The sequence below is a fragment of the Larus michahellis genome, chromosome 3 (genome assembly GCF_964199755.1).
Source record: "Larus michahellis chromosome 3, bLarMic1.1, whole genome shotgun sequence".
Taxonomy (NCBI): domain Eukaryota; kingdom Metazoa; phylum Chordata; class Aves; order Charadriiformes; family Laridae; genus Larus; species Larus michahellis.
This window is the reverse complement of record NC_133898.1, coordinates 61,620,053-61,634,920: the sequence shown is the minus strand read 5'-3', so window position 1 is coordinate 61,634,920 and position 14,868 is coordinate 61,620,053. Positions and strand designations below refer to the sequence as shown.

General features: G+C 36.4%; 1 protein-coding gene across 1 annotated transcript in view; it reads right to left on the bottom strand.

The window, feature by feature from the left end:
- Window positions 1-14,868, bottom strand: part of ESR1 (estrogen receptor 1) — a 169,408-nt gene that overhangs the window by 51,685 nt on the left and 102,855 nt on the right. Inside the window, 1 exon segment of the mRNA XM_074580420.1 lies at window positions 5,176-5,511. Coding sequence (XP_074436521.1) covers window positions 5,176-5,511 — 336 coding nt within the window.

Sequence of the window (14,868 nt, the reverse complement as noted above, 5' to 3'; positions counted from 1 at the left end):
TACACAATATAGACATGAAAGACTAAAGATGCTTCCCAGACTAAGAAAATACAGGGACGGAAAGCTTTTATTTCATATTCAAAATTTATAACTCCACTGCCTTGCATAATCATGCTATTTCATGAGATACCTCTCAGTCTGATGTTCAAAGTCAAATGGTAACTGATTACCTTATTCCACTATAAGGATTGATTTTTATCTCTCACATTCATGGTAATGAATTGAAACTTCACAGAAATTAAATTAGCAAAAAGCAGCCGTAAAGTAAGATCCAGATGCTTGTTATCGTTTCTCTCTTGCTTGCAGATCTATTTGCTTCCTCTGTTTTTCCCCTATGAAGTCAGGGCAGCAGTTACGAGTATCACTTCAACAGATTAAACAGATAAGCAGAGGGCTGGTTTTTGAAATAACATTCTACAAATCTTCACAGCAAGCCCATTAGTCAAAGGAGGAGAGACTATAAAGGAGACATTTTGGAAGGTTTATTAAAAATTATTACAGGGATTGCAAGCCATTCCTTTTTTTAAGCTTTGAAGCTCTGTAAAACTGCCCTGTACCTAAAGGGTTATTAACACACACCACTCTTCTATAAAGACTTCTTTCCTTCCACTGCAAGCTGACTTTTTTTTTTTTTTCCAAGGTTTGGTGTCACTGAAGTGCAGTGTAAAATTGTGGCTATTGTTGGCCTCTTTACACACTGTTCCTAATTTAACAAACAGAGCAGTTTAGAAGGTCAAATAGGAAAACAATATCTTAAGAAAATAGCAACTTCTGTGGCTTTGAAATAAAAAAAAAATCAGTGCCAAAATGTTTATCTCCTCGGTTCACGAAGCCATAAAATAAGTACAGCACCGTGAATCATCTCAAAACTTCAAAGCCTGTATGCCCAGTGTACCATTTTAGGGCTATTAAGTTGTACAGCTACTGTACTTCTAGTAAATAGTTACACAAAACTGTAGCAGCAGTGCCAAAGGTTTCACCCTTGCAGCAAAATTTCCTTAAAGCTACACTCTTTACCATGAGCTCACTGTATAAGCTCATAATGTCTCTTACCATCTCAAGAGTTTCTGCACAAAAACGTTATTGATGATTACATTGAAAATACCAGCTTCTTTTAGAGAATACAGTACTCCAAATACAGATATTAAATGATATACATAGTAAGTGAATAATTAAACACAGTGAGTTGATTCCTTTGACGTATCAGCATTTCTGTAGAAAAGCAAAGTAATGGTTTTTGCTCATTGCATCAAAGACCACGGTGGAAATTCACTAAACTAAAAAACCTCATTCTATGTGACTGAAGGTGGTACCATAACCCCAAGATGTTATGTAAACTAAGAAGAAAATAGAAAGCCATATCTTTCAGGAATACGTGATTCAGAAGCGAGCAGAACATTTCTCCATTTACACTGATATCTTGCCTACATGTGATTTTTAGTGATTTGTCCCAATGAAATGGTAAAAGGCTCAGTTTACATGTGTATGTAAAGTCTAGCCCATCACAGGCTTGTTTGCACCCGCCTTATTCCAGCTGGCTGGGCTAATCAGAAGGCACCACTGGTGTCTTACAGAGGCCATCTGGGAGGACTTAAGCCAAAATGCCCATTAGGCCATGTACGGAGCAGGTCCTGTGGGGCATCCTGAATTTTTTGTATACGTCATAGGACACTGTACAAGATATTTGTTAATGTAATCTGGCAAACCCACTTGTATCAGTTGCCAAGGTTTCAAAGGAAAATTAAAAGAAGCTTTTATGCACTTGGCATATTATGAGTTGCATCGTCATGGGAGAACTTTGTTATGACCTCAGTTAACAATCATGTTATATATTGCAGATCATTTTTTAAAGTTATGCTGAAGAAGCTGCCACAAGTTCTCTTTCCCCAGCAGTTTTTAACACCACCAAGACTGCAGAGTCAATTTAAGCAAGTTTGAACTACTGCTGAACAAGTTACAATAAAGATTTAGACCATGTCAGGTCTGCAAGGGCTCACCTCATTTTGGAGATTATTCTCAGCATGTGTTTATAGCAGATCTCTGCCTGCATTATACTACACAGGCCATCATAAATTAATTTTAATTACTCCTTTTTGTAGAACAGATTCACTTGTATCCAGTACCTCTTCTAATTAGCTGTTTATTCTTCCATGCTCACCTATGCACATCATCATCAGACTGTCTGACCAAAACAATGTCTTTACAGGTTGCTTTGACACATTCCCTCTTCTTTAAAGCCTATGCAGCAAAATAAACTCCAAACATGTCCCTGAAAACCCTTATGCTTACTTGTAAGCTGTATCTTTATTCCATTTCTGCTCTGTTAATATCAATTTCTTCCTTCCTCAAGAAATATGCCACCCAGCCACTGGTATTGACTTTGCTCCTTGCTTTCTGTCAGCTAAGTGCCTGCATTCAGGTAAATGAACTTGTGCAATGCTTCCAAGGCTTGAGAGATGTGCATAGGAGAGGCTGTTTTCTGTGACTGCTTTTTAATACTGGTAAAAAGCACATCCACTTTTTAGAAAAAAGCTGGTTTTACCCTTGATTCTGAAGCTTGAGATCTTAGTAAATCGGCTGAGAAAATAACTGAGTGGAATCCCACAATGCTGTTGCACAAAATACTTCACCTAACAGAAAGAAGTTATTCAGTTCCTCTGTTCATGTGTAAAGTATACAAAAATCCTCTTTAATTAAGCAGTATTGCATAATTCCTAGTAATAATGGAGTATTCAAAGGCAACATACTGTGGAGGTGAAAATACGACCTATATTGCCAGACACACTTCTCTTAATATATATTGCCAGTACATTCCAGCAGAAGGAAACAGGCAAACAGTCCAAGCAAATGCCCTGTCTTTGAAAGGTGTTCAGTACTTCTAAGATTTAATATCAGCAACTAAGAACACTCAACCTTTTCTAGGGACCAAATGAGAGATTTAAAAAAAAAAAAAAAAAAAAAGGATTTAAGCACCTAGCTCCAAAATTCCTAGTCTAGGAGGACAGAATTTTAGAGGCAGGTAAACAATTGGTCCTGAATTCTTTTAAATCAACTTTCTAAAATACTTTAATTTCTGCTTTTTTGTCATGCATCCAAGACGCAACAAAAAGAGCCAGCTAGGTGTCCAGGACTTTCAGAATCCCCAAACTATTCATATTCTACCTCTCTTGCTTTAGGAGTTTCCTTTGGTACGATTGTTTGTGCGGTACCTAATAAGTTAAGCTCTGACTGGGAAGGAATTTATTTATTTTTTTAACCAAAGTTCACTAGTTTTATAATAAACCTCACCTGTTAGAGTACTTATTAATGCAGATACATAGAGTCATTTGGCCTAGTTTCTTCTTGGGAGCTATTTTGACAATTAACAGACACATATATTTCCATGTAAAATACATCAAATATACACAAATAGTTGACGAACTTATACATTTGATTTTACAATTTCAGAAGCTTGCTTGGGAAATAAAGCATATATTTGGTAAACCAGGCAGTTTTTTGATCTTCACCAGATGCAATCATCTTGCGGCAAGCAGTTTTAGAGAGATTTATGAATAAAAAATGTATCTGAGTTCCCTAACAGTGTTGCTTTTTATCTAAACACATTTTCATTAATTACACTATCAGAATCAAATGTCATAGAAGACAAATGTTTCCAGTTGGACAACATAATGAATTTAGAGTGTGGTAGATTCATTTTGAATGTAAATTAATGAATTTTAGCAGACTTAGACTAATTGCGTCTCTAAAATCAGTCGAAAGGTCATTTGAATTTAGCTGTTTTGATAGTGAATCGCTTTAACACTATGGACATACGTTCATTTTTCAAAAGCATTTTCTAAAAGCATGATCCAAGGCATACCTAAATGACCAGGAAAACCCACCCTTGACTTGAACAGACTGTGGATCATGTCTTAACCACTGCGATTTTGTCAAGAATGAAATTCTCAGGTGATTTCTTATAAGATACGATGAGAAATGAAACACACACAGGTTCTCATTGATCATAGCTGGAGCCCACAAAGTGACATGTGAAAAGTGGTAAAAAGGGAACCCATGAGGACTGGAAAAGACTCAGATTTTATGGGTTATTGATTTACCAGGAAGAGTCTTGCCAAGTTTAAATGCAGGAAACCAGAAAAATGGGACAACCCGTCTGTAATGCTGTTGAGGTAATACACTATGTGAGTGAGAGCTGTGGTAGTGTTCTCTAACATCCCTTCATAGAGCAGCTACATAATTTTAATGAAATAAATGGCTACAGTAAAAATTTAAGAGATCAGAATCCCAGTGAATTATAAAGTATAAATTACCATGTATGCCGGTATTTTTACAAAGCTAAAAGTACAGTATGTGCAATAAATTTCTAATAAATATTTAAATGTTAACTTATGAAAAGTAGTCTTGTAGACTGAAATTTTAAAAGATGATGAATTTTAATTGCAAAACTACTCTCTTGTTTCGTTGGTATAAATTAATTAAGCCACATGAATGAATGTGTAACATACGTGCAAACAAAAATGTTACATACTTCCCACAATTCTGTAATTCCCTTCCAGAAAAGAGGGGCAACCATGATGCACCAAAATGATAGAGATAAAAACACATAGTTCCAGAAGGAAAAAATTTTCATACAAAAATTGCTATTCTGGATCTGGTTTTCAGACCCAAAACTCATGGAAGATCTGTAATTTATGGTCAAGAAGATAAACTGGTAATTAAATAATAATACAAATTCTTATGGGCTCAGTAGTGATGCTGAATTTATGGCTTACATTACAGACATGAGAATAACCCTTGTTTGAAAAGGGATCTAAATAATTAACATAATTTAATTAGATCAAATTGATTAGATTTGTCTTTTAGCAATCTGTTTTTACCTTTAATTTTGCTGGGTCTTATCCAAAAAAAAATGATTTGCAATCAAAAAACATCAAACATTCTACAGTGTGGGGCAGTATCTTTTCTTGAATAAATTTTTCTTCAAAAGTCACTTACATTGCACTATAGTTTTTTATCAGCCAATATAACATAAAATTTGTGATTTTTTTATGTATTTATACTTAGGTAAACAATTTGCCCTAAATTAGAATATGCAGTGTGAAAACCGGTGTCTTTTTTCTGTTGTTTTGCCATGTAGAGGCCTTTATAGTCCACTGGGGCATTTTTTTTCCTTACCTGGAACTCTCTTTGCCCAGTTGATCATATGCACTAATTCTCTGTCTGCAAGGTTGGTCAACAGCGTCATCATGGAGGCTTCGTTGAATGGTCTATTTGGGTCATATTCAGAGTAAACTATGGGTGGCTCAGCTTCCAGCAAGGCACTGACCATCTGTTCTGCCGTCAGGGACAGGGCTGGACTGTTCTTCTTGTTATGTTTAACCACCAGTGGACTTGTCCAAAGGGTGGGAGCTCGCAGCTCTGTAGAAGAAGCCTCCCCGTTTCGGGAATCCTGCTCTTCTCTTTGACGTTTTTGTTTCATCATTCGCCCACCTCTGCGGTCTTTCCGGATTCCTGGAGACACACAAGAATATAATGAACTCCTTTGCTTGAACATGTGTATTGTGTACACATGGCTTTAGCCAACCAGCAGCTGCTATTGATAGTCCCAGGTAGCATTAAATCTTGGTTTATCTTCTGAAGAATTCTTCCTATATATGGAATTTTACATGAGCAGTTGGAGAGAAAAACTATTTTTAAAAGTATAGTGTCAGTAATAGTGCACTCCTTCATAAACTTTAGATCAGTTGGGCTTACACAGGATTCTACACTAGTGACACTGTATAGCTGCCTTAGCCCTGCAAAAGGAAGTCAGTAATTAGGAATAAATATTTCTTCACAGCACAAACTTCAAAGTATGTCCCAACAGCTACAGACATCTATTCTACAAATGATCAATGATAACTTAATGATCTGGGTGGGCCAGATGGATCACAGAAGTAGCTCTCAAAAATTATACATGAAAGTTTTGCTCAAGTTCACCAATTATTTTAATTAAACATCATTGTATTACTGAGCCTGTGATCTTTATAATTACATAAAAAACATTGCAAAAAGTTCCCATTTTAAGATGAGCTTATACAGCCATAAAGAATGCCATCTAAGTAGATAAACAGAAGAAAAGGAAAGATAATTGTAACCTCAGAATCTAATGTGGGAGACCTACTGTCAAAAGGCTGTAATAACTGCAACAGAAACTGTCTTTGTCATTACTGCACATTTCTGCAATATGCTTAGCACTGTATGACCCTGAACCTTGGGATATTATCAAGTCAGCCATACCAATTAGAACAACAACATAAGACCTTACAGTGGAACAAAATCTCCCTTTGTGGAAAGGTTACAAGAAAAACATAACGATAAAGCCCACGTTGACTCCAACCATAAAGGGAAGATTAAGTCTGACTTAGAGTGGAGGAGGCACAGGCACTTTGAAGCTGAGTTAAAAACTTAAATCGATCATCAACTGGGGTGAGGGACAAGCAAGTAATAAGGGAAGCACACAAGGAACTGAGCCATGAGAAGGCAGCTTATGATGGGATTTATTCTGGAGTTCTCATGCAACATGGAAAAGCAGCACTAGTCCCAGTTTGAAAATCAAAAGAAGTATCTGTAGAGGAGGAGGCAAAGTATTCAAGAAACAGAGATGAGAGAACAATTAAAAAAAAAAATAAAGCTTTGAGAACTGCTGGCACTTGCAATCAATCGATACAAATCTTTCTGATCAGTGGGGGAGTGGGAAACACAATTTTTGCTCAGCTTTTTTCACACCACAAAAGTTTAAATCTTTAGATTCCCAGGCTTTATTAGCAGCATGTTCATTTCACATCCAATGTTCCTTCATATAAATGTTGGATCATATCAGCAGGTGTCCTTTCCCAAACTCAAAGGAACATAAGAAGATCTTTAGATCTGTTTGCCTCTTTCTTTGAATATGGTGATATTTTCCATGAATTAGTACTTGAGGATTAAGCACTTTTAAATCTAATTCATTCAAAATCTAGGAGGCTTCGGATTCAATTCTATTAATCTTTCCAGATAAAGCAAGTTCAATAAATCTTTCATCGCTCCTACTACTTAACCTCTCTGCGTTTTCCCATTCTTTCAACTCGTTGTAAGCCAAAAGTCTCAAGTGCATTGCTGCTCCCATTTTTCATTCAGCAATACCAATTTTTCCTACTACTGAACTGTTTCTGTTTAGAAGAGGAGGAGGAGACTCTTACTACTAAGGAGAAATGCAAGACTTACTTTGGCAAAACATCATCCTAGAGTTATTCTCATTGTAGCTTACTTCATTGCGATACTCAATAGCATACATGCTCTATCTGATATTTTTGTTGTATGCTTTCTATCAGTGTAATGTTTTTGAATTAATATTGCCCCGTGAAGCGTGCAGACATAATCATGTGAATAAAACCACATGATTCCTATACACTAAAGCATTTGTTAACTTTCTCACATCCCAAATTCTACAGCTGCTCATCTATCAGTTTCCTTTTGCGGAGTTAAAAGTATTATTTGGCCCTGTACTCTTCAACATACTCAGATGGACTCAGAACTGACATAATTCAGAAACAAGATCTTGGGGCTAAAATATTACTATAAAAACATCAGATAAGTTAGTTTAAAAAGTAAATAGAAGGCTAGAAATTACTAGGAGAGGAAGGGAGGACAGAGCATCTTCGTAAATCACAGATTTTATTAACTCATGAGGCACACTACAATGAACACTGTGTGTAGTTCTGTTCTTCCCATTTAAAAAAAAAAAAGATACAAAAGAAATGAAAAGAGGATAAGAGAAAGACAAGTGAGATGATTCTAAGTGTGAACCAAGTCTGGTGCAAGAAACAGCTAAATTGACTATGTCCGCTCGGCCTGCAAGCCAGATACAAGACTACAACATCAGGAGTAGCAAGAAGATGAATAAGGTATGAACACTCACGCTTCTCTTCTAACACAAGATGGCATGAAATGAAACTCCCCCATGCAAGGTTCAGGACAGACAAGAAGAGGCTCTTTTTCACACCATGCAGAAACAAAGCTGAATGTGTGAATATAAGTTGGTATATGTTAGACAACTGTAGGCCAAATTTAATGGAGAAAATAATCCATTAATGGTTAATAAACACAAATAGGGCACCTTTGACTTAAGTCTCCATGGCATAGATTACTGGAAGATCAAAAAGGATTTTTTTTGTTTTTCTTTTTACTTTTTACAGGCATTCCTTGTTAAGTAACAGCAGAATGTATGAGAATTTGACATAACAGAGGAAGGTGGCAAATGTAAGTACATTTAGCTGCTTACAAACCAACTCGATTCTAAATAAGAACAATAGCTTTATTTTTAATTTGTCTGCAAGATTCCCCCTGTCTTTTCCTCACCTTGAAAAAAAGTAGTGCATTGATCAGAGTTGAACATAACTGGTTTGGAGATGTCCCACACAAATTTATTTTTACATTTTTATTTTGGGATTAAAAAAACCCAACCAATCAGGCAAACATAGTAAGCTTACACTAGATTTTGTAAAGACCAGATCTGAGAAAAAAAAGTCACTAATAGTATGCATTCCTCCTGCATCACATCAGCAGCTTTTATGATCACAGACAGAAAGGTCTTTGAATCTGTATAAGCATCATACTCATCAGAGATTTTCAGAAATTACTACTAACTCTTCACCTAACCCCTTGATGGACAAGCAACACAGTGATTTTATTAGTCATTTTCTTGGACCAAACAGGAGTGATATCTCTCTGAAAAATGCAAGTGCCTTCAAATCTTCTTCAGCTTAGTCAATTTTTATCTCTGTTAAAAAGAGATAATAGTGATGCATAGTCACTAATTCCAAAAAAGACAACTCTATCAAGCTACAATTTTGTTGCCAAAAGTGCAATGATCCTATAAGGTTTTTTTAAATACATGAATGCATTAAATCTGATTCCACAGTTCAGCCAATAAAGGAATCTGAATTGCCAAATGTTACAAAAAACAATATTCTACCAAAAATGGAAGTACTATGTATCTTGCAAAAGCTCTAAAACAATTTCCACTTGAGTTTTAAAGCTACACGAGCCAAGATTTTCAAAGGCAGTTTTGTAAAGCTTCATATGTAAACTCAGTCAGCTTTTTAGATATGGAAGCAGGTTTCAAAACTGCTCAGTAATTATATATTCCAGTCAGTAGCACCTGATCAGCAATAAAACTGCATATGGACCGTGGAGGTAATGTTAACCAAATTAATCATTTCACTAGTGTTTTCCAACACGTGATTAAAACAAAACAAAAAATAAATACCATGTTATTAAAAAAAAGTAAAATCATTAATTAGGAATGTGTTGGATAAATATTGAATCTCAGTCACCCAACAGCCAGCTTCTTCCTACCTACTGCTAAGAACAAACTTCCACATTTATATCTTCAGTACTATATAAAACATTCAGGAATATTTTCAGGAAGAAGAGAAGGAGAACAGGTAGAATAAAATTTGCTTTTCTCTGTGTGAGCCACGGAATTATGCGTTTTAGATTTAAAGGTATATGTATAATCTCAAATTCTATTCTACTTAAATATATTTCCTATGAACTCCTTTATATAATATTCTTCAATTTCTTTATTATTAGAAATTTCGTAGGAATACTTGTCAAGTAAAGAATGCTTATTTTTTGTAATAAATGGGAACAGATTTGATAAAACCCAATAAACTTTTCTTGTCACTAACACTGAAAAAATTCTGGTTATTTGATAAAGCTGAAACAGCCAAGATATTTTTATGTCCTTCCTATTGTTCACTATTCTGGAAATCTGAAACACAACAGCTATTGCTTTTTGTCATGTTTGAAACACCCACCTGCTGTCTGGAACACATATTGTGCTATTTTCATTAATATGATAGAAAAAAAATGCAAAAGACCTTCACCTTCCCTTTCTCCCATAGGCACAACATTCACTGTGCTTGCTCACAGGAGGGGTGGGTATTAATATGGAAATTGCATCTGCCTGTCACTGTAACGCCTGTATTAACCCATCTCGTCACGCTCCATTTCAGTTGTGCTGGAGTTCCAAACAGCTTTCCAATAGCTGTACGCAAAAACTACAATAAAGTTACTTACTATGAATATTCGTTTTCTTTGACGGCTAAAACTCTCAGGTGAGTTGTATATTTAACCCATTCCCCAATATTTTTGGAATGAAACCTACCCCAAAATTCTACAGAGGTCTAGTCCTCTAACTGCATTTTAGCATACAGATTTTCAGCTAATCGTTTTTTGATTGTCTGTATCAGCGGTCATCAATCATTGTGAAGGCTCCAGGCACTTTACGTGTGGAGCCCAGCCTCAGGAAGACAAACTGTCCCTGAGATCTTCGATCTCCTGGATCACCTCAAAAAAGGTGAGACATTGGCCCTGAGCAACATCCACAACCTAAAAAACTCTGGACTTTCTTTAAGTTTCTGTTTCAAATGCATCTCTGTGCTTCACCTTGTAAACGATCTGCAAAATCAATTACTACATATTTAACTGTGGCAATAGAAACAAAGGTTTGCAATTTTCTGGAGGGCAAATGATACTAGTAAGATCATACCATAAGGTGGCTGAATATAGGTCACACCAATAATTCCTGTATTTTCTGACATTTGAGAATTTAACTTTGCAACTTTAACCAACTATGAATATACTTTATGAATATACATCATGACTGTACATATCATACACAGAAATTGATTTGCCATCAATTTAAGTGCAGCTGTCACTATGTGGCACACACAAGACACCTGACAATACTGTTCTAGTTTGGGAGAGGACATAACTACTTCATTTTACAGAAAAATGTAAGTAGGAAGAATGCAATTACACAATTTGTGAATTTAGGCAGAAACACTCTCTCTTGTATTGTGATAACTGGTACAGATGTTGCAGCTGTGGTATTTTTCTCAGAATATCCCATTCAGTATAATTGGCTTGGTCCAATGCTGTTTATCTGAGAAGAACCATACAACAACATGAAAATAAGATTATTTAAAATCATCACCTTCTTTCAAGAAATCTAAAAGTTCATTGTCATTTTCTCACCGGACCATAAAAGCATATTCACTTCTGAGTCAATTCCTTTCTTTAACTCTCTGTCAATAAACGTGCAAAAGCACATCAATCTCTCCAAGATGGGTGCAGGAAGCACATGTTGCACAACCAGAAATGGTGGCACATTTGACTTCAGAATTCCAGGTCCATACAGCAGGATGAGACAGTATTATATCCTAGAAATTAATATATAATGACTATTGGAAATAGGATGGTTTATTTCACATTTTTTAAACAAAGAAGTTTACCTGTTACTACATATGCTTTCTATGTGTATAATTAAGTAAGATTTTGGGTTGCTTCCTGAGGCACTATTTGGGAAAAGAAAGATGACTGGTGAAAAGTCCTCACTCAACCTCAGGAGCTGATATTTGCAGAAGAAAGGGAGAAGAAGAAAAACTTTTTTTTTTTTTTTGGTTACTCTTCCGTAATTAACACTCAGCTTTCAAGGAACTCCTCTGCTGCTTCTCCTTCTAGCCCTGGAAGATAGGGTTCTAGCACCTAAGAATTCACCAGGAAAGCAGAAAAGATATGAAGAAAAACTGAAACAATTAGAAAGAGAATTGTTGGAGATCTGCAGAGGGGAAGACAACTGATTTGATGTGGGAATGGGATTAATGAATGCTTCTAGTATATATTTAATAAGCATGACAATTACTGGATTGGGAAGTAATTCTAATCGCTGCCTGCATAATTTTTCAGCCCTTTATACACTTGCAGAGGTGATGTACTCCATTCAGGTTAATTACTAACACCTTTTTTTTTTCAGTGTATCTTTCTTGTTTCAGAAGGAAAATATGGTTATTATATTTTCTTTTTATGCAACGACTGAAACAAATAAGTCTATCTTCATAAAATATTTGCTTTATGATATAGTAACCAGTTATCCATGTGTCTTTTCCCTCAAAAAATTTTAACTGCATCCTTTTCTTGCACTTCCTGCATTTATCCTGCACTACAGATTTTTAAAAGTACTAAAAGAATAACTTTCTAATCTTTATCTGCTTTCGTGGGCAATACCTTGACGGAAAGAACTAGTCACTTGTCTCTCTTTATAGAAACACAAATTAGGGGCATATTATTTATTTGGGGCTTTTTTTATATATACGTATATGATCTACAGTAAAATTCATACAATTTTTTCATTGATCTACAGTAAAATTCTGCTTTTAGTAGTTTCTGTAGTTTTCATATCATATATCATCATAAATATCATGTGAATAGAAAAAAAATGTAATTGGTCATAGGCTGTAACTCTGATAAATCTGTGAGATCTCAGGTACTCTGTTATTAGAACAGATTTTAATATCTTTCACCTGATGATCTCGGGGCTTTTTTATGGATAATGGTTTTAGCTTCCCAAAAACCCCAGAACATTAAAATCAATGTACAAAGACTTAAAATCACCCAGTGAGCAAGCAAGAAAATTAAAAGCAATGTCCCAATCACCACTTACCCACCTCATGTTGGTACGCATGTGTGTATTACTTAACAAATATTTCAATCTAAAACTTTGGGCACACAAAAAGTTTTCTTTTTCTCGCATGTGCTAGCCCTGATGCATGCAAACACCCAAGTTATCTGTAGATACAATCTTGGCTTCCACACTGTGATTCAGTGACAACAGAAAGGCTCTTTAACAAAACAGCAGAAGATGATTTTAATATTAGTGTTTACACACAGTCACAATTTGAGTAATGGCATGGTAGTTTTCTACTGCTGGAAGGAAAACTTATATTCACTCCAATTGCATTTTAGCTTCTCTACTTCCTGAGGTTACCAGAAGGTATCAGATTGAGAGGGGGATGCCAGGGAAATGACAAATACACGAATTGTTAAACCCCATGCCCCCTTTTTGACAAAGTACCATCAGAGAAGCAGCGCACTGTTGGACTAAATGTTAATTTGTCAGGGCATTTCAAATCATAGACAAAAATAATCTCTGTCACAATATCTGGCTTTTTTTGTCCCCTAACTGCTTAGAAACCCCATAAATGTCACGGAAAATGTTTCACTATTGTTCACTCTCTTTCCATTACTATTGGTGCCTTGCCATCCTACAGTTCCCAGAGTCAGTTCATTCAAGTGATGGTAACGGTTACTGCTCCAGCCCTGGGCACAAGAATGCAATTAGTGCTCAGAAGTCATTGGCACATAACTTCGAGCTCTACCACTAACAGTCCACGGGCAGCACTCTGCAAATCCTTGCAATAGTCACTGCTCTACAAATTAACCTCCACTGTATACATGACAGACATTCAGATGGCATTTCAAGCATTTAAACTAGTGGAAACAAAGTAGATTCGGAAACTTGACAAGTCAGAACATAAAGGCAAGCTAAGTGCCAGAACTGGTGAACCAGAGTTCAGTTTCCAGGCAGCAAGCATATAAGCAATAGCTTTTAATTCACATCAGCGTTGTTTCATGTCTTACTGGAACTATTTTGCAAAATAAGTAACTTTTAACCCAGGGAATAAGCTCCTACTTAAAAACTGTTTGCTCAGAAATGAGATTTTAACTTTGAAGATTTTCTTCCCTATTTGTGGCTTCCTGATAATGCAGACGCTTCCATTTCAGCAACACAACTGCTGCGGCTCCTAGGAGGAAGAGGTTTAGAAGAGGGCTGGTGGAAACGTTATGGGAAAGGACAGCCTTATGCACAGGAAAAGACTGCAACACTATCCTGTTAACTAGGTTAAACAGGATTACAAAATTAAGACATCTGGCTCATAAATAAATTGGAGGAAAATAGTCAGAGTGTGAGGATGGCGTGGGAACTCTGCTGAAACCCCCTGTAGCAATCAACAGTTTGTGCCCACACCCTGAGGAGAAAAAAAAAATCATGGCAGAAAGGAAAAGGAATGACTTTGGGGGGTTTTGTAAAAGGACAATAAAAAGATGGATCTATGATTGGTTTTGGAAACAGTGGTTGGTAAATGCTTACCAGCTAACCTCCCAGTCTGGAGCAACCTTTGAACCTGAGACACTTTGTCCATAGTTCTGCTCCTCTTCAGCAGACTCCAGATGATGTTTGACACTTCTATATACACACACAGCCTTCAAACATTACCAGCCTATAATTTTGTCAGTTTGTCAAAGGAATATTTCAAAAGTGCTTGGAAACACCTTCTCTTCTAAACAATTTTGTTACTCTTCAAGACTGCCTCATCAGAATTATGTTGAGAATTGCCAGAGAAAAGGAATATCTGTTGTTTTGTCAAACAAACCCTGCTTGAGAATAAAAGACTAAACGTATGTGGTAAGTAAAAGACATTATAAATAAGAAAGCATCCTTCAGATAGCCAGAGAGTCTACAGCCCAGTTGACGATCAGAGTATTAAAGGAGCATGCAAAGAAGCCACACAAATCCTACACCAGTGTTCACAAATTTTCTAGGCCAGAAACTCTTTATGTGGGGAGTAGGGGAGCCTTGCTGAAGCTGAAGTGAGAGTTGAAGAGGCTAGAAATCCAAAAGCCTCTCTCAAATGTCCTAACACAGGAGGGATTCTGCTGCAGAAGAGCTCTGGGACTCAGTCCAGACTCACTTTGGTGCCGCTGCTGCTGTTGGCCAAAGTAAGTGATTGCAAAAGGAAAACAGTGTGAACAAGCTGCCAGTTCCCTTATGGACACAAACCCCAGTGTCATCTAAGCACAACTGGCTTTAGAGTCTAAAAGGTGGATGCAAGCAAGGTAGCTGTCTCCTAATGACCTCTTAGAGTAATTTTTCTTTGCAGATAGAGCTCATTAGGCACACCTCCACTGAAATCAACAGTTTTTTAATGCTTCATTGGAAAT